This window comes from Ambystoma mexicanum, chromosome 8 (genome assembly GCF_040938575.1).
Source record: "Ambystoma mexicanum isolate Mex_15411 chromosome 8, UKY_AmexF1_1, whole genome shotgun sequence".
Classification (NCBI taxonomy): Eukaryota; Metazoa; Chordata; class Amphibia; order Caudata; family Ambystomatidae; genus Ambystoma; species Ambystoma mexicanum.
In genome coordinates this window covers 1,517,568-1,541,701 of record NC_090929.1, presented here as the reverse complement: position 1 = coordinate 1,541,701, position 24,134 = coordinate 1,517,568, and the positions used below count along the sequence as shown (strand labels likewise).

Here is a 24,134-nt window from a genome sequence, read left to right as displayed (position 1 = left end):
CGCCTGGATGTGGGGGTGGCATTAGAGGTTCACGGTGGATAGCCACGTCTGGATGTGGGGGTGGCATTAGAGGTTCACGGTGGATAGCCGTGTCTGGATGTGGGGGTGGCATTAGAGGTTCACGGTGGATAGCCGTGTCTGGATGTGGGGGTGGCATTAGAGGTTCACGGTGGATAGCCACGCCTGGATGTGGGGGTGGCATTAGAGGTTCACGGTGGATAGCCACGTCTGGATGTGGGGGTGGCATTAGAGGTTCACGGTGCATAGCCACGTCTGAATGTGGGGGTAGCATTAGAGGCTCACGGTGGATAGCCATGTCTGGATGTGGGGGTGGCATTAGAGGTTCACGGTGCATAGCCATGTCTGGATGTGGGGGTGGCAATGGTTGATAGCCGCCTGGATGTGGGGGTGGCATTAGAGGTTCACGGTGGATAGCCACGCCTGGATGTGGGGGTGGTATTAGAGGTTCACGGTGGATAGCCACGCCTGGATGTGGGGGTGGCATTAGAGGTTCACGGTGGATAGCCACGTCTGGATGTGGGGGTGGCATTAGAGGTTCATGGTGGATAGCCACGTCTGGGTGTGGGGGTGGCATTAGAGGTTCACGGTGGATAGCTACGTCTGGGTGTTGGGGTGGGATTAGAGGTTCACGGTGGATAGCCACGTCTCGGTGTTGGGGTGGCATTAGAGGTTCACGGTGGATAGCCACGTCTGGGTGTTGGGGTGGCATTAGAGGTTCACGGTGGATAGCCACGTCTGGGTGTTGGGGTGGCATTAGAGGTTCACAGTGGATAGCCACGTCTGGATGTGGGGGTGGCATTAGAGGTTCACGGTGGATAGCCACGCCTGGGTGTGGGGGTGTTCAGTATTGTTGGTGAGGAGTAGGAATTCTATCTTGGTCGACATAGGCACTGGGCATCCATGTCTAGATTGGGGTGCGGCAAGTCTGAGATGCTGGTGGCATTCAGTGTATCATCTGCACATTGGTTTGTGTAGATGTTCTGGTGGGCGAGGAGGCTTCAGTGGCCTCCAGGTACATGTTGAAGGTGCTGGGTAAGAGAATTGACCCTGTTGGGCTTCACTGGCGACAGCTATCGGTTTCCATTTGGATGTATACATTGGAACAAGCAGAGGGTATTATGCCCAAGTCCCACTGTCTACTCTGTTGATGAGGGTTTGATGGTCTACCATGCCATAGGCTCTGGCGAGATTGAGGGCTACCAAAAGGCAGGATATAGTGAGCCTGAGGAGTGCATTGTCTAACACTTTGATGGTGGAAGTTTCCGTCCTGCATCTGTATCAGAACCCTGATTTATAGACCATTGATGTGTCATTCAATGATCTTTCCCAGGAAATGATCGAGTATGATTGATCAGTAGTTGATGAGGTCATCAACGTCCAGTGTTTTTTGAGCGGTGGGAAATTTTGTCTGGTTTTGAGAAGTGAGGAGGGTGCCTTGTGCAAGGGGTGCGTTGATTGGCAGGTAAGGGTGGCGGGCTTCCATAATAAGTTTCTTGATGGTGGAGACGGGTGTGATGTCATCTTGTGATGTCATCTTAGCAGGATGCTGCTTTGACAGATGATTGCCAGGTTGGGGAGGCGGGCTTCCATAGGAAGCGTCTTGATGGTGGAGACTGGCGTGATGTCATCTTGTGATGTCATCTTAGCAGGATGCTGCTTTGAGAGATGATTGTCAGGTTGGGGAGACGGGCTTCCATAGGAAGCGTCTTGATGGTGGAGACTGGTGTGATGCCATCTTGTGATGTCATTTTAGCAGGATGCTGCTTTGACAGATGATTGTCAGGTTGGGGAGGCGGGCTTCCATAGGAAGCGTCTTGATGGTGGAGACTGGCGTGATGCCATCTTGTGATGTCATCTTAGCAGGATCCTGCTTTGACAGATGATTGCCAGGTTGGGGAGGCGGGCTTCCATAGGAAGCGTCTTGATGGTGGAGACTGGGGTGATGCCATCTTGTGATGTCATCTTAGCAGGATCCTGCTTTGACAGATGATTGTCAGGTTGGGGAGGCGGGCTTCCATAGGAAGCGTCTTGATGGTGGAGACTGGTGTGATGTCATCTTGTGATGTCATCTTAGCAGGATGCTGCTTTGAGAGATGATTGCCAGGTTGGGGTGGCGGGCTTCCATAGCAAGTTTGTTGATGGTGTGGACTGGCAGTTTGCACCAAGCTATGAACAGCTGCTTTTGAGAAGCACGTATTCAGAGTATATTCTCTCCCTTCCTTTCAGCGAGTATTTTCAACCCTTGTGCTTCCAGACATGTGCTCCCCTCCATCACTCACTTTCTCCAGCCTCTCCTGCAAGACCTAATTAACTGCCACCCTTGGTAATCACGCTATCTCTGAAGCAGCTTTGAAAATGCAAAAAAAAAAAAGTTTTATTGCACAATGGAGGCGGTATTGATCACATGCGGCTTGAGCAACCACCGGAAGCCAGGACACGTGCAGACTTCAAATCCGCCACTGCAAAAAGGAAAGGACCAGAAAAGAAGCCTTATCTGCCTACGCCCCAAGACTATGAAACCTCCTCCCTCTTGGCATCAGACTCACCCACACGCTCCTACAATTCAGAAAAGAACTCACGAGCTAAGTCTTTAAGGAGTCTCGCCTCCTCCACACCTAGGCCATCACGTTGCCACTTGCACCACCTGATTCGCTAGATGCTGCCCGCCCCTCTCCTCCCCGCCACTCGGTAGAGCTGTACCCTCCTCTGTACCCCTCTGTATCCTACCCCTGCTGGATATCTGTTTTGTTGCTACCTCTGTAAAGCGTTCTATTATGCATCTGTACTGTTGTATACTTGTGTAAAGTGCTCCCGTGTGTATCTTTTTTGTTGTGCACCTCTGTAAAGTGATCTGTTGCTTCTCGAAGCTAGGTACGTGTTCAATAAATACCATGTTAATAATTAGAAATTAGCGAACGGCTGCCCGTGAGTAACAGAGGCAGCCCCTTTCTCGCAGCCAGAGGTCGCATCATAGTGACATTCACATGGAAGAAGCAACACAACCCATGATCAGACTGGACCATCCCACGCATGAAGCAACACAACCCATGATCAGACTGGACCATCCCACGCATGAAGCAACACAACCCATGATCAGACTGGACCATCCCACGCATGAAGCAACACAACCCATGATCAGACTGGACCATCCCACGCATGAAGCAACACAACCCATGATCAGACTGGACCATCCCACGCATGAAGCAACACAACCCATGATCAGACTGGACCATCCCACGCATGAAGCAACACAACCCATGATCAGACTGGACCATCCCACGCATGAAGCAACACAACCCATGATCAGACTGGACCATCCCACGCATGAAGCAACACAACCCATGATCAGACTGGACCATCCCACGCATGAAGCAACACAAGACTGGACCATCCCACGCATGAAGCAACACAACCCATGATCAGACTGGACCATCCCACGCATGAAGCAACACAAAACATGATCAGACTGGACCATCCCACGCATGAAGCAACACAACCCATGATCAGACTGGACCATCCCACGCATGAAGCAACACAACCCATGATCAGACTGGACCATCCCACGCATGAAGCAACACAACCCATGATCAGACTGGACCATCCCACGCATGAAGCAACACAAGACTGGACCATCCCACGCATGAAGCAACACAACCCATGATCAGACTGGACCATCCCACGCATGAAGCAACACAACCCATGATCAGACTGGACCATCCCACGCATGAAGCAACACAACCCATGATCAGACTGGACCATCCCACGCATGAAGCAACACAACCCATGATCAGACTGGACCATCCCACGCATGAAGCAACACAACCCATGATCAGACTGGACCATCCCACGCATGAAGCAACACAACCCATGATCAGACTGGACCATCCCACGCATGAAGCAACACAACCCATGATCAGACTGGACCATCCCACGCATGAAGCAACACAACCCATGATCAGACTGGACCATCCCACGCATGAAGCAACACAACCCATGATCAGACTGGACCATCCCACGCATGAAGCAACACAACCCATGATCAGACTGGACCATCCCACGCATGAAGCAACACAACCCATGATCAGACTGGACCATCCCGCTGTTGGGAGGGGGGAGGGGACGGTGTTGCTGTCTCCTTATGATCTATGCTGTCCACGGGGGGGGGGGGAGTAGAAGTACATGTCACATACAAGCACACACTTACCTTTGGACCTGGTGGGCCCGGGCGGCCAGGGTTTCCATGGGGACCAGGTGGACCCTAAAAAAGATGGAGTAAAATTAATATCCTGGTAAAAATCTCCAAACTTGTGTCGATCTTGCAGTGACGTCAGTGAGGCGACTCTAAGACACTTTTATTTGTACACATTTTGTTACGCAAACAAGACATTTAATTTGGGGCAGTGTCTGGAGCATTAATGCAGTCGCGGGGGGGCATCAGATGTCCCAAGTGCAAGCAGGAGAGAGTGACTGGCTGTGAATGCTTCAGGAGGCAACCACTCTACTACCGGTCCTCAGGGGAAGCAGCCATTCTACTACCGCTCTCTGGACCCTCTCACCCACCTCCCCATCTGCTGAAATTCTGCCACCCGCTTAAAAGTTTGGGTTAGGAGATGGGCAGAGTGCGAGCAAAGTGGACGGCCATGTTAGACAAGATTGTGTGCAGTATCCTTGGGAAGACTACAGCAACCTTGACCTCTTGACAATAGGAACCCAACCTTTGGTATAAGTCTGTACTACACAGGTTGGTAGTGTGGCTGAGCAGCCAGGCTCATCTCAAGAGGGGTCGATGTGAGCAGTAGGGTTGTAACACAGAGTTTCACAGTACAGTTATTCAAATAAACACACTCAAGGTTTCTTGAGTAAACAATTATTAATGTATTTAACAGTTAGTTATATAAGCCTTCTTCAGAAGGGAACAAAACATGTACCAATTATAATATACTTCAAAACACACTCTTAGTTTATCTAAATCAGATGATACCCACTGGGAATGGCACAAAGACACTTCCTACACCCTCAGGTGACTTAAATAGCCAGGACACTGTGGACATTGATTTATCACTGGTACATTTAGAGCAATACTGAGTTTTGTGCAAAGGTTAGATTGGGGAATAAAACAAATATTAACAAATAATTCATAAACAGGTAATAACTCTTTAAACTTAATGTCAAGTAAGTTTAACCCTTTCCTGGGGGAAAGGTAAAGCACAGAGTCTGGGTAAGAAGAGTCTCTCGGGGAGCCAGGCCAGCCAATGTTAGTTGAGCAAAGTCAAGGGGAGCTGAAGAACTTCTTTGCAGGTAAGTAAAAGTCTTGCACAATGTTTTTAGAAACGTTTGTAGAAATAATATTCACTTGAAGGGCCACAAGCTGGGGGGGGGGGGCTTGTGAGGGGCAAAGATGCAAGCAACTCTGCGAGGTTAATCAAGAGAAGTCTCAACTGGGAGCAAGTCAGGCTACATCACAAGAGGTAACTCCTCTTAGGTTAACAGTACCTTTGGTTAGAAGAAATGGTTCCAGCTCCTCCTCTCCCCTGCTGATTTCCTGGTTGAAACTGCACTGGTTACCTCGCCACCCTCTGATCTCGGGCCCAGGTCCCCTCCCCCGCCAGTCGCACACCTGCACTGCCTTCCTGGCAACCCCCACACTTGGGGACTGTTTTTCTGTATCCCTACAGGCCCACCACCAGCACTTGACATCTGATGCCTGCACTTACCCTTCAACCCTGCACTTGCCACCTGCTTGCCGTACTTATTGTTAGTTATTCTATTACTTCATGCACTGCACCGTCCCTCACACCCCCCGCACTTTCCCCTTGCCCATCGAATGCACTTACGTGATCTGAATGACACCTGTCCTAGTAGGCTTGTTGTCTGTCCTCCCTCTGTTCCCCCTCCCTGCCTCGTCTCGCCTTGAAACACTTGTGTATAGGCGTATTATAAATGCCTTATCATATCATATATCATATCATATCATATCATAGCTGACTTGTGTTCCTGTACAGCTCTGCAGATCCTTTTGTTCCTGGGCCTCAGTCCTGGGAACAAGAGGGAGGATGTCTGGGGACTCCTGCTCTGCAATGGGAAGGTCAGCGGCAGCAATGTTCAAACTTAAATTCAGCGGTACTTCAGTGTTTCAGCTCCTTGCGTCTGACAGCAAATAGCAACACTGTGGTTCTCAGATACCACTTCAGACTTTCCTCCCATCTGGGGTCCAGCACTCTGTTGAGGTGGCTCAGGCTTGATCAGTCCTGCATCAGGGAAGCCTGGAGGATCTTCCTGATGCTCAGGTCCGACTTAAAAGGATCCACTCGGTTTGGTGTTCCTCTCCCTGGCACTTTGGTTCCAGCAGCAGGGGAAGTACAGCCAGATCCAACAGGATGTCCAGACGAGTTCACTTTGGGGTTGATTGGTCCCACCAACCCAAATGGAGAAGTTGTCTTTGCAGGGCTTCTCTAGTCGAGGCGAATTCAGAGCTTCAGCAGTGCATCAGGGCTTCATCTGACAAACCAACGGTCCAGGAGTTGCAGCAGGCATCTCTTCCAAGTTCTTCTTCGGATTCCTTTGTCCAGTGGTCGACTCTGCCTTCCAAGCAAAAAGCCTTGCCTTTTATGCAGGTTTCTCCCATTCATTCCAGCCTAGCTGTCAATCACATAGTGGGGTGGCTGTCCTCCAAGGACAGCCAGCTGGCCAATCACCTGTGGGTGCATTCCTCTAACCAAGGGGATTAAGCACAGGGAGTTTCGGGCACCTCCCTCACTTCCTGCCCCTGCCAGACACACTGGAGCCAGAGGCCGGCTTCACTCGTGAATCCTGCCAAAGGTCAAATGAACAAAGGCACCAAACCTGGTTTGGTGCGCAGAGTAAATCTCAAGAAGGACCTTTCCAGCAAGAAATGGCAAAAAAAGAAGCCCGGGGTCATTATGACAAAATGGGCACCCATGGGTGCCTTACTGCAGCTGTGAATGCAGCCCGTGGTAAAAACACACAAAGATAGTAAAAAGTAAACCACTGCCACTAGCCGTTAATTGTAGAAAGGGCAACATAAAAATGTTACATGAGAAGCTAGACAAAGGGGATACTAGGAGGTAACCCCTCCAGCACCCTAGTGTAAGATCGTGTGTGCTGGGTCTAGAAAGTTACACATGTAAGTAAAGTCAATTTCACTTCACTGCTCTGGGAAACAGTAGTTATCCATGAGAAGGTATGTAAACCTTTGGGAAATCTGAGAGACTTCCTGTGCCACTGCACTGAAGGTGCTGTGTGCCACAATGCAAAGATGATGCCTATGGAGTTTGTCAGACTCCAAAGTTAAAAAGAAACACAGAGACCGAATCACAGAATAAATACATGAGAGAGTGGGAAAAAGGTCTCAGCAAAGGATCTGGGGGTCTCTAAGGTAGAAGGGAATTAGCACATTCTGAGAATTCTCCCTGACAGCTGCCAGCAGTGGCTATTCCTACGTTCACATCCAGACGTCAATAGCAAACATATCAGGTGTTTGATAGCGCCCCCATGGTGATTACTCCTGCGATCGCGCACTGCTATCACTACTACCCCACTCCACGCTGCTCTATCGCTTTCCAGCGTTTGAAGGGCGTAGTCGGCCTGCATGGTTTCGAACTTGGGATATGCAGACAGCCCCGCCCCTCAGAGACGACCACCTAACCCATGAGCTATTCACCCGGCATAAGATGAACTCAGCAGGGTCGGACTGGGGCATAACATTCTCTCGGGCACCAATGTAAAAGTGGCCCACAGTTGCAAACGGCCATTCATTCCTTTAGTGACACTGTTTGAGTGGTACCCAAGGGGGAGTTTGCTGATAATTTTAAGAAGGAGCTTTGGTGAAGGTAAGATGATTTTTCTATAGAGCATCAGCCCATTTCGATCTACTATGGCTTTAAGAGAAGACGTGCAGAGTTCTCGACGAATCAAGGCCATCAGATTTGACTGGGGGAGTGTCAGAGCGCTCCTCCAGAATCGGCCTTCTAATTTCTTCCACGCTGTTACTGGTAATGCTGGAAAGGCCTCAGCACCAAGTCAAAGTTGGTATGACTTTTGTCCTGAAAACGTTCAGCATCGATTGTAACAAAAAGTTCAGTATCGGTTGTAACAAACTATTGTTAACTCCTGCAGCACGGTTGGCTTAATTCATAACCGAGACACATTGGGCTTTGGTAAATGATCTTCCTTAGAAAAGTATTGTTTGATGTAAAGAGTAAGTCATCCCCCAACATCAAAACCATGGAACCTTCCATATGTTTCTTTGTAAAATGTGATTGATGAGATTATAGCTCCTGATCCCTCTGGTCCCGGGAGATGCAATATGGTTCCCGGCCCATTGGACTGGGAAGTATTCAGACTTTTTATTTCTGCAGCATTGGCCCAGCAGTGTGTTTAGGTCCCGCTAACAGGTGTCTGCAACCTTTGGATTTCCAGATGTTTTTCTACTAAAACATGCTAACAGCTCTAACTTGCATAGTCAATGGTGCGTCATCATGGAGGTCGTAGTCCAGGCATCTGAAGAGCTGCAGAATCCTCCCCTTTAGAAGGCTTTTTGGCTTTCAGCACTTATCATTTTCTCTGCTTCATCTAGTCTAAGACAGTGTGGTTGTAGGTTTTAGGTTGTAACTAATAGTATCTTTTTTCCTTCTTTTCTGTTCTTCTCTTAGTTTTTTTTTGCTATTCACAATTTTTGATGGGTAATGATTTGCCTTTTCTGTTGTTCTCTGTGTTTTTTTGAACTACTGGGTTATTTATTTTTCTATTCCATCTATAAAACACTTTAAATAAAATAAAATAAGATGCACCACATGAAAATAAATGCACTGATGGAAAAAGAAAACGGTGTGCTTCACGTTCCCCACCTCTGCCCATATCTGCTTCTCAATGTCTGCAAAATCCATCCCTGCAATCCCTGGGATGCAGCTAAAGCCGCGACGACACTTGCAGCTTCACCTCAGTCTCTCGCTGCACCTCTTCCAGACCCTCGAGAAACTCTGCAACTGTACTCCCAAGTCATTTGCTCAGTTCGGATCCCGACAGATGCCTTGTCCCAAAAGCCCATGCCCACTCCTCCTTCAGCGTCTTCTCCCTTATTGCTCCCAACAACTGGAACTCTTCTCCCATGAAATCAGATTAATCCCCAATATTGAGGCTTTTTAAGTTAACATATTTTATTAAAAGATACTAGGGAAACACTGGTGTACAGGTGCTTTATAAATGACTTCTCATATCATAGAGTAGGAGGCCACATTAAAACTCTGCAGGGATCGAAGGTAGGGGCTAAAATCAATTCCTGGGTGTCCATCATTAACCAGTGACCATCAGCTGCCACTGGGGAACCAGGAGCTAGTACATAGCGTTCTGCAATCCTAACTTCCACATAAGATGCAAACATATACTTCTGCCCATTATTTAGCACCCGTTATGCTTTAAATGTCATATAGATGTGTTTGACTCTTTATTTATAGATAGTTCAATTCACATAGATGTGTTTGTCCGGCTTCAGTTGGCATAGTAAGCCAAAATTTGCTCCTGGTAGCTGTTGGTGTCAAGCTAACCAAGCTGTTCTAGGCAACGAGTAGGAGCTAAATAGCTACTAGCTCCCCGCAATTTCGTACTCTGCTCTGTACCAGTACTCATTCCAGATTCCAGAACAGTAGTTCCCTTTCAGAAGTAGCTATAATCACCTTGGCAAACAACATACAGGAGCACATGGTCCTAGTATAATGAAGCATGGCGGGAGAAAGAAGAATAACGGTAGGGCCGACTTCAGAAAGAAGGGAGGAGATGGGGAGCATCTAGAACCTTGTTGCCGTTTCATGAGGTTTATAATGTCGTTTCCGCAGGCTAGCTCTAATACGCATCAAACTATACAGTAATGTTGGTGCAGCTTGGACTGAGAAGCATACGTGGTTAGCATTGTTTTCCGGTGATTGTTCTATTCTCATTATGCACGCGTGCAGTATCCGCATCAAGTTCTGTGGTGAATCAGAAGCAAGACTCGGACCATCGGACATGATCCACTCGTGTTTATTCAAATAAAAGAAAACGCCTTCCTTTACCTTCCTAAGAAACTAAAACCAAGGTGCTTGCCAGAATAACCAAAAACAGTCCTCCATCCAAACCTGTCTGACTGCCTGGCCCCACTACTAGATAAAAAGAAACAAAGAAACAGGTTATTACCATGGGGTTTGCCAACACTTCCCTGCTGACCCTCTCCTCCCAGGACCCTGTTCCTGGCTATGATTTCTACAGCAGTTCTCACAAAGGATCCAGTTCAAATAAATGATCCTCTCAGTACAAGGTCACTCAATCCTTGTTCCTCATGAAAGCTTTCACCCAGTGGCTTATTCGCCAAGACTGTCGCATTCTGTGGCCACCCTGCTCCCTCGTAGCGTGGACATCACACTTAGTAATTCAATGTTCTCTTGATTTTCAGTACTATCAAATCTTATGTCTCTCAGGACCCCTCAGCTCTTGTCTGTTTGCGGTCTCTAGACTTTGTGGTAGGCCAGAAGGAGGGGACAGACCAATAGGTACCATCAGTGCCTCAGATAGGATTTTAAAATGGGAGTACTTATTTTTTTGAAGTTAGGAGTAAAATAATTTTGGGGGAGTAAAAAAGTAAGTCCCATTCCCAATGGGAGTATTTTATAAGCGAGCAAAACTGTTTAAACTGTTAATCAGAAGTGTTTTTGTAATATTTATTTGCAGCTAGATTCATGCAAATTAAATGATAAATGTTTACCTCCTCGGATCGGGCAGTAATAATAGTTTCTTCCTGTGGGACTATGTGCACTACTGGCCCAAGCATCTCTATGGAGCTGCGCGGGTGAATGTAAGGGCACATGCGCTTATGTGTTGCTTTACCATTTTTTGTTGGGCCAATTTGCCTTTTTTTAGGGAGTGAAAGTGGCCAGTACACACATTATCTGTAGGGTTGGGTACCATTTTCAAAAGGTTTATTAAAAAATAATAATGACAATGCCTAACTTTCCCTATCGTAAAGGTCTTTCCACCTAACAAAACTAAACGGGTGTCCTCGTTGTCAGGAATAAAATCTAAACTCAAAAGTCTGTCCTCCATCTGAAACTAATCTGCGCTGACCCGATCACTATTAATGCAGAACAAAAAGAACAGGAGAATGACTCCCTTCTCCTGGGTTGCTTTTCAGAAAAGTTCTCCTCAATATGGGATCTTCAAATAGTCATTTGCTATTTCACGTAATAATTCCTTCAGTTCTTTCAACTGACTTTCCCAGGCCCTTGTATCTTGATTTGAAGAACTCTTCCGAATCCTTTCCGGGCTCTCTGGTTTTTGACTGAGTCTTTGAACATATGTGGTGTGTTACCAACCTTCCTTCTTCTTTAGCATTTAAACGCAGGTTCTCAAACCAACCCTCCTTCCTTCTTCTTTGTTTATCTTCTGACTCAGGTATGTAGACAGAATCTCTGTTTCACTCTTTGAGGTTGGCGCCATGGAAGGAGACGCAGACAACAGATTCAATGTGTAACAAAAGGCTTTTATTAAAGAAAATGTCAGGATGGTGTAAGGCCTAGCTTGCCTGAAAGGAGGGTGTGGAATACTGTGTCTTACCGAAGGGCATCCCACTTCCAGTGCCCAAGGACCCTCCATCCAGATGATCCTCCATCTCTTGTCCACCCCCAGGGGCAGTATGCAAAAGCAATGTCCTTTCCCTGGCCACCTGTATAGAGGATCCAGGGGGAGTAGGAGTGAGAATGTCCTTAGGTGTCTCACATGCCCTTCCCTATTGCGGGTTGGATCGCGCTGCTTCGCGAGGAAACTGGGAGAGAATGTCTCCATTGCCTTGCTCTTGACTTCTCTAGGTTTTCACTGTGGAGTAGTTTAGAACACGTTCCTAGACACCCTACATAATTCCTTAGGCTGGTTTCCTTCAGCTGAGGTATTAGGGTTTCTTTACCACTAACGTTCTCCTTATTTCTGGGAAATTGTAGTTTCCCGGAAGAAAGAAATTCAGTTCCAATAGCATTGGATCTTAGTTGTGCTATCCAAGAAATCCATTGATCGAACTGAGGTAACTCTGTTCCTAAAACCAATGGACTTGGTAATTACGGCCACAACCAAATCTTTACCCAGGATGTAAATGGGTATTCAACTAGTGGGTAAGTTTCAGCATTGCCATGCACAGAGCCTACTCTCTCTTCACTCTTTTCCTCTATTTCTGGGGAAGTAATTCTGCCCGTAATGCACTTTTGTTACTCCCTTTATCTAGTTGAAACCAGGGTTTCCCCTTCCAAGATGTCAGGAATTTGATAGGAAGTTTTATTTCCTGTACATATGAATACATCTGATGGTTTCTTACTTCCTTTCTATCTATAGTGGCCTTCTATCAGGGTGGTTTCCATGATACCAGGTTCACTGTGTAATTACTTATCGAACGGTTCAATTCGCGCATCTCTTTGAAATTGGTTAGATGTATTTGCTGATAGTGAGTGGGCAATGTCTTGCCACATGTCCATACCCCTTACAAGAATAGCATTGTTGGTAGCGGTCAAGAAGGGGGTTCATTATTAAATGATATCCTCTTCCTTTCCTCTGTTCCCCTAGCAAGTCACTTTCCTGTTCCCTTGGTGTTGTGATCAAGGGAAGATGATGGATAGTAATTCTTTCGGGTTACAGGTCAGTTTATTAGAACTTCTTGGAATATCTCTACCTAACTCCCCCTGAGAGGTATTTCTCACAATCCTATGCGCAAAAGGTTCCCTCACGTTTTCATACCTTAGACTACCCACCAGTTGGCCCTATTTAATTTTCATGGGGTCATCTGAAAAATTCACAAACATCAGCTTCAATTCATCTCCCCAGGAGAGAACAAGAGAGATCTTTAATTCTTTCTCCTCTTCTGGGGGCATTACATACAGACCTATGCCCGGGGATAAACATTACTTTATCTCTTCTGGCTACTTTGATTGATTGATAGATATTTTGTTTCTATCGCGCTCATACACAAGTGTTTCAGAGCGCGGCCAGGCAGGGAAAGGGAACAGGGGAGAACAAAAACAACAATCTTACTAGGCCCAGTGACATTGAGAACGTGCAAGTGCAGGGTAGAGGGAGAAGGGGGAGAAGTGCATGGTAGAGGGAGAAGGGGGAGAAGTGCATGGTAGAGGGAGAAGGGGGAGACGTGCATGGAATGGGGAACAAAAGGAGAGTGCGGAGCAAGAAGGATAAAAAACAAAAATAATAATAAAATAATAAATAAAAAGGCAACAAACGATGGGAGTGCAGCCAGCAAGTGGCAAGTGCTGGGTTTATGGGAGCAGGCCGTGTAGGTCTGAAAGTGCAGGAAGAAAAGGGGAGGGCTGTATGGGTACAGATACAGACCCCAGTGCAGGGGCTGGCCCAGAGGCAGTGCATGAGGGTGGCAAGATGAGCAGGTACCTGGGCCGGCAGGACAGAGGGTGGCCAGGTGCATGCTGCCGAGGGAGAGTAGAATCAACAGGCACTTATATGGGCAAACAAGATCAAAATCAGTTTTCCTAATGGGGAGAACAGCTTGAGGGCTCAACACCTTAAATTGTACCCCTAACGATGAGTTCCTGTTAGTTAAAGGGTTAAAGCTTTCCCCTGAGGCCTCACTTTGTTGGTTTGACCAGTTGAAAACATGTTTTGGTCATCCTCCGCCTCTTGGGCTCCTAGTCCCTTAGTACGTCTTGGGGTCTTGGGTTAGCAGGGTCATCAGGGGTCATAATAGCTTCCCAAGGCTATAAGCCTCTGAGTTTCCTCATCACTCCTTTCCTCATGGAGTCTGGGTAGCATAGCTCTCCAACCCCCCTTGAGCGATCCTATGTCCTTGATCTGTCTGAAATGGTTATTTCTGTGTTTTATTACCAATATCTTTACATCACCTCAGAAGTTTGGGTCTATGACTCCCGCTAAAATATGGATCTCAAAATTCCAGGCTACCCCTAACTTGGGTGCTATTCTGATGTAAGTATCTTGGGGTGGAACCCATATACAATCCGATAGAGCCCTTCCTGGTTACTGAGGGATCGGAAGCTCTGGCACCTAGCTTTTCAGATCTTATGCTCCCCCAACTTGTATTGGTTGAGCCGCATCCCACTACTGACTCCATTTGTGATGTTGGCATCATGGAAGGAGACACAGACAACAGAATCAATGTATAACAAAAGGCTTTTATATGAAAGAAAATGTCAGCATGGTGTACGGCCTAACTTGACCTATGCTAAGGTGGGATTTCCCTACTTAAAGAAACAGAGGTAGTCTATTTCTGCAAGTTCAACTGAAAAGTCTGTCTGTGTCTAAAACCTGCGCTTGCCCTCACAATTAAGAAAAAACAATATGTAGGGATGTTAACCATAAACTAAACAGTGTTCCAAAAGTAAAGTTCTGAGCTATTTCCAGCTCAGGCTTACTCTTCAGTCTCTTTTCTCCAAATGTCAACCAGTTCACCACAATGTTCAATGAACCTTCTTTTGGACTTGAATTAATAAAATTCCACACCTTTGAGAATGTCAGGCTTCCCTTCCCCATGTTCAATATCCATGTCACAAAAAGATGTCTTTAAACTGAGTTTCAACAATTCTTTACAGCCCAGGGTTCCCTCCCCCAAGTATTATATGCACCAATGGTAGTTTTTCTTTTGACACAATAGCAAGCTTCCTTGTTAGAATATAGTGTTTCTCTGGTCTTGGTGCAGTCGTTAGACCAAACGGTCCACCCATTACAGGTCACACAACCACGAACCTTGCATTAACTTTCAGCAGTCCATTATTCAACATTTAGGAGTTCTCTGGTCAAGGGCAGAGTTGTTGGATCGCACGATCCATCAATTATAGGTCACCCAACCAAGTACTTGTTCTCTTTGAGTAGTTCAATATTCAGCCAAACAAGTGTTTTCTTAAATGCAGCTCCACAACAAGCACTTTCTCAGCCTTGACTTCAACTCTGCAGTCAGAGTCCTTCATCCAACTTCGTTTCCTATTTTCTTTCAGTTCATAGTTCAATATTAGCAGGTTTGTTATTTGCATTCAATTTGGTATTCAATGTTAGCAGTTGTGCTGTTTCATGCAATTGAATATTCAAAATGAATAGTTCAGCCATTCCTTTCACTTCGCTATTCAATATGTGCAGTTTTGCTTATTTCATTCAGTTCGGTATTCAATGAATGTAGCTTTGCTTGTTTCATTCATTTTAGTATTCAATAAATGTGAGTTTCTTACTTTCGTGGACTGCTACTATATTCACGGTCCGTTGGAGTGCCTATTTAGTTCCAGTATCCCTGACCATTACCAGGACCAAGCGGCTCCTCTTGGCGGCTTCTCCCCAAGAGGGAAAAGCCTGTTCGCCAGGTGCTTCGTTCAGCATACGCTGGCTTCTGTGCTCAGCTCTGCCTCTGCTCCGTGCTTGCTGCCTGCCTTCCTTTACAAGGGTTCCCAGTCATGCACAGTCCCACTGGCAGGACTCCCGGGATCTTTGTCGGCGTCTTGGGTTCTCGCTCTCCAGCACAGCCCTGGGTATAAAAATTATCTCTGCCCAAGTTCCCCAGGTCTCTCCTCCTTCTGCTACTGCTCCCCCTTCCCCTGCTACTTCCATGTGCTTCCGGCATTCCACCTTTTATACAGCTGTGATCCTTCAATGGGCTACAGGTGTGTTCCATCAATCAATGCTGCCTGACTCTGATTAAAAGGACATGCCTGACCTTCATGCATCTTCTTTGTCCCACTGAGTAAGTGGTGTTCATTACTCTCAGTGGTTTCTTCCTCGTCTCAGTACTGTCAGGTACCCCAAGAGGGGAATAAAGGGTAACCACTCTACAATGATCCGGGGGAGGGTTAGGTTGTTTGTCACTAGAATAAAGGGGATACTGCATTTTGTCCCAGGGTACCTCATTTCCAATCCTTCTCCCCCTCTTTCTAACATGTCTGGGGTGATCATATCTCCTGTCCTTCTCAGAGACAAAGGAACATTGTGAACAATATCCCATAACCATTTCTGGGATAGGAGTTCTCTCCTGAAAGGAGGGTGTGGAATACTGCATCTTAACTAAGGGCATCCCACTTCCAATCCCCAAGGACACTCCGTCCAGGTGGTCCTCCCTCGCTTGTCCACTCCCAGGGGCAGGATCCAAAAGCGATGGCCTTCCCTGGCCACCTGTATAGAAGATCCAAGGGGAGTAGGATTGAGAATGCCCTCTGGTTTCTAACATCTCTTACTCTTCATATGATCTTGCCATTCACAGGGATGAGTAGGATGAGCTCTTGAATGCTTTTTACTTTTCTGGGAATTTTTCAATTCCCTGAGACAGGTATGATGAATCCCTGAATGCTTCTCGCTCTTCTGATAATCTCGCCATTCACTGAGACGAGTGGGATGAGTCCCTGAATGCTTCTTGCTCTTCTGATAATCTCGCCATTCACTGAGACGAGTGGGATGAATCCCTGAATGCTTCTCGCTCTTCTGATAATCTCGCCATTCACTGAGACGAGTGGGATGAATCCCTGAATGCTTCTCGCTCTTCTGATAATCTCGCCATTCACTGAGACGAGTGGGATGAATCCGTGAATGCTTCTCGCTCTTCTGATAATCTCGCCATTCACTGAGACGAGTGGGATGAATCCCTGAATGCTTCTCGCTCTTCTGATAATCTCGCCATTCACTGAGACGAGTGGGATGAATCCCTGAATGTTTCTCGCTCTTCTGATAATCTCGCCATTCACTGAGACGAGTGTGATGAATCCCTGAATGCTTCTCGTTCTTCTGATAATCTCGCCATTCACTGAGACGAGTGTGATGAATCCCTGAATGCTTCTCGTTCTTCTGATAATCTCGCCATTCACTGAGATGAGTAGGATGAGTCCCTAAATGCTTCTCGCTCTTCTGATAATCTCGCCATTCACTGAGACGAGTGGGATGGCTAGGGTATTACCACCCCGGCTAGGGTATTACCACCCCGGCTAGTGTATTACAACCCCGGTTAGGGTACTACCACCCCACTAGTGTATTACAACCCCGGCTAGGGTACTACCACCCCGGCTAGGGTATTACCACCCCAGCTAGCGTATTACCACCCCGGCTAGCGTATTACCACCCCGGCTAGGGTACTACCACCCCGGCTAGGGTATTACCACCCCAGCTAGCGTATTACCACCCCGGCTAGCATATTACAACCCCGGTTAGGGTACTACCACCCCGGCTAGCATATTACAACCCCAGTTAGGGTACTACCACCCCGGCTAGGGTATTATCACCCCGGCTAGTGTATTACCACCCCGGCTAGCGTATTAACACCCCGGCTAGGGTATTACCACCATGGCTAGGGTATTACCACCCCGGCTAGGGTATTACCACCCCAGCTAGGGTATTACCACACCGGCTAGCGTATTACCACCCCGGCTAGGGTACTACCACCCCGGCTAGCGTATTACAACCCCGGTTAGGGTACTACCACCCCAGCTAGGGTATTATCACCCTGGCTAGTGTATTACCACCCTGGCTAGCGTATTAGCACCCCAGCTAGGGTATTACCACCCTGGCTAGGGTATTGCCACCCCGGCTAGGGTATTACCACCCCGGCTAGGGTACTACCACCCCAGCTAGGGTATTACCACCCCGGCTAACGTATTACCATGCTGGCTAGCGTATTACCACCCCGGGTAGGGTATTACCACCCCAGCCAGGCTACTACCATCCCAGCTAGCGTATTACCACCCCGGCTAGCGAAATAACACCCCGGCTAGGATATTACCACACCGGCTAGGGTATTACCACTGGCTAGAGTATTACCACCACGGCTAGCGTATTACCACCCCGACTAGCATATTACAACCCCGGTTAGGGTACTGCCACACCGGCTAGGGTATTACCACCCCGGCTAGCGTATTACCACCCCGGCTAGCATATTACCACCCCAGCTAGCATATTACAACCCCGGTTAGGGTACTGCCACACCGGCTAGGGTATTACCACCCCGGCTAGCGTATTACCACCCCGGCTAGCATATTACCACCCCGGCTAGCATATTACCACCCCGGCTAGGGTATTACCACCCCGGCCAGATACTACCACCCCGGCTAAGGTATTACCACTAGGGTACTACCACCCCAGCCAGCGTATTACCACCCCGGCTAGGGTATTACCACCTTGGCTAGTGTATTACCACCCGAGCTATGGTATTACCACCCCAGCTAGGGTATTACCACTAGCGTATTGCCAGCCCAGCTAGGGTATTACCACCGTGGCTAGCAAATTATCACCCCAGCTAGGGTATTACCACTAGGGTATTACCACCCCGGCTAGCGTATTACCACCCTGGCTAGGGTATTACCACCCCGGCTAGGGTATTACCACCCCAGCCAGGGTACTACCACCCTGGCTATGATATTACCACCCTGGCTAGGGTATTACCACCCCAGCTAGTGTGGCACCAAATCCAGATCCCACACCTGCTTGATTCCAAAGCGGGGCCTCATTCTGTGAGGCCCAGTTCTTCCTTCCACTCATCGATCATTAGGGAAGCGAATATCTTGGAGTCGGCCTCTAGAGAGGCGATCGGTCTGTAATTCATTGGTCCATTCCTAGTGGCCGGCTTGAATATTGGAATTATCTGCGAAAGTCTACAGGTCATCGGAATGTGCTTAAATATCACGAGTCTATCAAAAAAATCATATAACATCTTCATCCACAAAACTGGACTCCTTGTAAAGACCGAAGGGCAACGCCCCCCTGCACCTATGGCCCTCGGTTTATCACAATGTTTGATCACTACCTCCATGTTCTGGTGAAGGGACCGACCTGTGCAATATTGAACCGGGGGATATTGCGGGGCGGGGGTGCAAGATGCCAGTAGCAGATCCCTTTCCATAATGTGCAGCCAACTATCTTCCTTGATGGGGGTCTCTTGGGATGGCGATTGGAGGTTACCCCCAATCTTTACTACCTTCCAATAACTGCAGGAAAACAGGTCAACACAACCTCTCCTCAGTCCGGTGCAATTGGTAGCGCAGCCGCTTTCCTTCATTTCTAGGTCTTTCTTTTGCTTTTCTAATAACTTCCCTTTTTCTTGGATGTTTAATGGGGAGTTCTCCACTAGCCTGAGGATCTGGCTGAACTGATGGAAGCCCCCAAGCTCCTACAATTCAGACAAGAACTCAAGACCCACCTCTTCAAGGAGTCGCTCCTCCTCAACACCTAGGCCATCACGTTGCCTCTCGCGCCACGTGACTCACTAGAGGCCGTCCGCCCCTCTCCTCCCCGCCACCTTGTACAGCTGTACCTCTCCTCTGTGCCCTTCTGCATCCTACCCCTCACCCCCGCTGTATATCTGTTCTGTTCTTACCTCTGTAAAGCGCTCTGTTGCTTCTCGCCACTAGGTCCACGCTCAATAAATACAATAATAATAATAATAATATTAACATGAATAAAAAGCCTGTAGATTCCTATTGCAACGCCATGGCCGTGATGGCCTAATACTGTTTTTTGGTTTATTAAGTGATTTCTTATGGCTATAGGGAAGGCCTGTGGCATGCAAAGTTCAGAGACAAGACAATCAGTCTGTGATCCTATTTTATTTTTATTTCATTTATTTTTATATATTGAGCATTTCTAAGGCGCCTATACAGCAGGAAGTGTTTCCAGGCACCACAAGGCAAGGGGGGTGGGACAGAGGAGGAAAAACACAATAAACGGTCCTACTAGGCCTTGTGACTTTTGGAAAGCGGAGGTGCAATAAGCAAGAAGTGCAAGGGGGTGAGGGGACCCTAAGGGGCAGGGCATAGATAAGTGCTAGAGAGGGGGCTCCAGGGACTGGGGCAGGGAAACAGGGGAAGGGCAATCGAGTGCATGGACAAAGGTGTGCCAGCCTCAGTAGGCTAGTCAGAGAAGGGTGCCTGAGGGCAAGTGCTGGTTATGGGGCACTGCAGAAGACTGGGCAGAGGCGGGGCCTGGCCCCTGTAAGACTCAGAGGGGACCAGGCAGCCAATCGTAGCAGCAAGGGAGCAGATTAGCAAGGGAAGGAGAGAGAGAAGGAGTAGGAGAAAAGGAAGGTCTTGAGAAGTTTCTGGAATTTAAGAATATTCAGCTCAAGCCTGAAAGGGACAGGGAGGCCAATCCAGAGGGAGGTTCCAGCCGAAGAAGGAGATCTACCCTCCCCCACTCCCTACTTGCAGAGAGTTTCAGCTAGAGGACCGAAGTACTCTAGCAGGGAGGTTTTAGGTGAGAGAGAGTTGGAGGTAGTCTGGTCCCAGGCCCCAGAAAACCTTGTGGATGATGCAGAGGGGTCTTGAACTTGATCCCTGCCGCCACCAGGAGCCAGAGGAGAGATATGAGGCCTTTAGAGATGCGGTCTCTGGGCTTGAGGCCAAGGATAGTTCTTGCAGTCCTATTCTGGAATAGTTGAAGAGGGTGAAGAGAGATGAGAGGCAGCATGAGGAAGAGGCTGCTTCCGTAGTCCAGCCTAGAGAGAACCAGAGATCTAAAGACATTGGGCCTCATCACGAGGTTGCCAGTAAAACCCGCAACACTGTTACCACCAACTGACATCCCGGTGCTACCGGGATACCACAAGCAGCGGCGGTATGGTAAATCCCCATTCCCATGGCGTCCAAAGGACGCCATGGGAATGGGGACACTGTAGCACTGGCACTGCTGTTAGCGGTGTTGGTGTTTCAGTGAAAAACATGCCTGTAGGGGCCTGAACTCCCAGCAGATCAGGCCTGCCGGTAGTTCAGTGCCCATACCGGCATACTTATAATTTGGCAGTCCAGAAAGGGTGCAGGTACGTTTCTACCAGCACCTTTATTTCCAGACCGCTAAACTCGTAATGAGAGCCAATTGAGTTTCTGGGGGAGGTTGAGGAAAGGGAGAATGCCTCTGAGGTGATGAAGCTAAAAGTGAGCCTCCTAGGCAAGGTCGCCGATATGAGGTGAGAAGGAGAGAGAGGAGTCGAAGATGACACCCAGGTTTTTTGCCTCACAAGATGGTGAGGGGAGGGGTCCCAAGGAGGGCGGCCAGAGATTAAGGGGGAAGGAAGGGTTGGGAGTTCCAGTGAGAAGGATCTCAGTCTTACTGGCGCTAAAACAGAGGTAAATAGCACCATACCATGCCTGAATAGCAGTCAGATAGTCAGGAATTAGAAAAGAAGGAGAGGAGGGCAGCTTAAAAGAGAGCTGTGTGTCATACATATAATACTGGAAGTGAGGAGAGAAGGTGGAGATCAAGTGGGCAAGAGGGGCAAGGTAAACTTTGAAAAGCCACAGCGAGAGGATAGAGCCCTGAGGGATGCCACAAGGAGAGTGTGAGGTAGAGGAGACTTCCCAGTCCACGACTCTGCCCTCTGGAACGACGCCCACCCTACCTGTGAGATGAACCTTCCTACAGTCAGTGACTCCGCCCTTTGGAACGACCTCCCACGCTACCTGCGAGATGGACCTTCCTACAGTCTGCGACTCTGCCCTCTGGAACAACCCCCCACCCTACCTGAGAGATGAACCTTTCTACAATCTGCGACTCCGCCCTCTGGAACAACCTCCCACCCTACCTGTGAGATGAACCTTCCTACAGTCCGCGACTCTGCCCTCTGGAACAACCCCCCACCCTACCTGCAAGGTGAACCTTTCTACAATCCGCGACTCCGCCCTCTGGAAAGACCTCCCACCCTACCTGTGAAATAAACCTTCCTACAGTCTGCGACTCTGCCCTCTGGAACTACCTCCCACCCTACCTGCGAGATGAACCTTCCTGCAGTCCGCGACTCTGCCCTCTGGAATGACCTCCTGTTAGGCAGAATCCTATGTAGTTCTCTTAGGGAGCACTGCAGAAGATTAGGACTACAGGTATATGCAATAAATCCCTTTTGGTGTCATTTTGTACCACACACATTTAGTTGGTAGCTGTGGCTAAGCTGTCAGACGTATCTCAAGAGGGAGATGAGCAGTATTCAGGGTTTACACAATAGGACCACAGCACTGTGGGACAAGGAAACACTGACCAAAGCTTTGTATCAAAAATAATATATATATATTTATTTTACACACTCTTAACTCTACACACAAATAACTATCATTAAAGCAAGTTAAATCAGTCAAGGAAAGTATACACAACTCCCTATTTAAATTGTAGACAAGTTTGAGCAAGAGTGAAAACTGAGCAAAATGGAACAGTGTAAACCAAGCAGAAATGATCCTCTAACAATTTCTTCAGAGGGAGGGAAAGGCCAAGTTATACAGGGTTAGGCTCCTAAACACACCAGCAACACTTCCCAATTGGATTGTAAACAAGTTAGGTAAGGTAGTACTTTAGCATAAGCAATACTCAGGTGAAAACCAAGCAAAATGGCACTTCAACAATATATAAAGGGGAAAGAAAGGTGGTTATAAGAGTTTAGGTGCAACAACACATTTGTTGATGAAAAGCAATCTAGAGAAGGCAGTTGTAACAGAATTAGCGTCAACAGGCCTGTGCCAGAGTCAGTGACATGAGGAAAAGTGCCCACGTTCAAACGGTTCTAGTAGCTGCAGTCAAGTCTTTGTTTAACGGTTGAAAAGGCGGTTGCAGAAGGTAAAAAGATAATGTTAGATGATAGGGACGGCCAGCCCAGAAGGTAAGTAAAGGATTTAAAACACCTTTATCAATACCCAACAAAACGGGAGGCCTGACAGAACAATGTACCTTAAAAGTGGAAGAGGCTCCTGTGGCGGTGGTGGTTCTTTGCAGTTCCTGCAGTTCGGGAGATCCGGCAGAGGAAGAGAGGCTCTTGTCGTGGAGGAAGGTTCGCGTCACTGCACTGCCCAGGGAAGAAGCCAGCCGAGGTGATGCCAAACGGAATAAAAGGTACGCTCCTTTAAATCGCGGTCGTAGTGGACGAGTGCCTGGCTGTCCGGTCTCCTAGTGCTTGGCACTGGCGATTCGACCAAGGCAGGTCCTGGAAGGCAATTGGTGAACTGGTTGGTCCCACCAACTCAAGGGAAGAAGGCTCTTGCAGGTGAAGATCTTCTCTTGTCGTTGGAGAAAAGTGGTGAGGATCTGCAGCAGGGCTTCACCGGTGGTTCAGTTGTTGCAGATGTCTTCGGCTTCTCTCCTCTTCGGATTTCTCAGGTCCAGTGGCGACGTCTTATCTTCCAGTCCGCAGGTCCCTGCTTTTATGCAGAAAAAAACCCATTCATACAGCCTAGCTGTTACTCACGCAGCAGGGTGGTTATCCAGGCGGGATAACCCCCCTGCCTATCAGGGCAGAGTGTGACTTGGGTTGCTTAGGCAACCCTGTCCAGGGTGCCTATTCCCACTCCCTCACATCCTGTCTACGCCAGACTCACGGGCGCCTGAAGGAGGGCTTCTGTCCAGAAGCCCTCTAAAAGGACGAACAAAGGGCCCCGACCTCGGTTTGGATTACAGAGAGCGACACGAGAAAGAAATATTATCAAAGATCTGGCAAAAAAAAAAAAACACCGGAGCGAAGTTAATATTAAAATGACTCGGCGGTATGTTAAAGGCTATCATAAAAAGTGGTAGCCTCGAACAATGGGAAAATCCCATAGGAAAATATTTGCTGTAAAATATTAATGGTAGTAACCACTGCCACCAGCCAGAAACTTTGGAGAGAGGGACTGGACATTACCCTCTCGAAAATGAACACCAGGGAAAAACTATTAACCCTTCCCAGTACCTCCATAGTAAGATGGGTTGTACTGGTTTTGTTCATAACTATTGACTAGTAAAGTCAATGGTAACTTTGCATGCCCTGGGAGATGGAGTCTATGTTTGGAGGTCACTATGACACCCCTGTGTTACTGCACTGAGGATGCTGTGTAACACACATGTAAAAAGATGATACCTATGGAGTGAGAAAAACTCCATAGCCCATGGGCGCAAAAACAGACTAAAACACACATCAAAATACAGCTAAGAGTGGGAAAAAGAGTCTCACTCTTAGCAGGAATAAAAAATAAATCCCAGAAATCCAGCAAAGCTGCTGGGGGACTCTACAGGTGAGGGAAATTAGCCAAAGAATGAGAATTCTCCCTAACACCTCCCACCCTACCTGCGAGATGAACCTTCCTGCAGTCCGCGACTCTGCCCTCTGGAACGACCTTGCACCCTACTTGCTGTCA

At 47.9% G+C, this 24,134-nt stretch overlaps 1 protein-coding gene across 2 annotated transcripts in view; it reads right to left on the bottom strand.

Moving 5' to 3' along the window:
* COL27A1 (collagen type XXVII alpha 1 chain) overlaps positions 1-24,134 on the bottom strand; it is a 1,990,256-nt gene that overhangs the window by 1,592,127 nt on the left and 373,995 nt on the right. For both annotated transcript variants that reach the window (XM_069609095.1, XM_069609096.1), the window contains exon 5: positions 4,226-4,279. In XM_069609095.1, the coding sequence (XP_069465196.1) occupies positions 4,226-4,279 (54 nt within the window). The remainder of the gene's footprint in view (positions 1-4,225; positions 4,280-24,134) is intronic.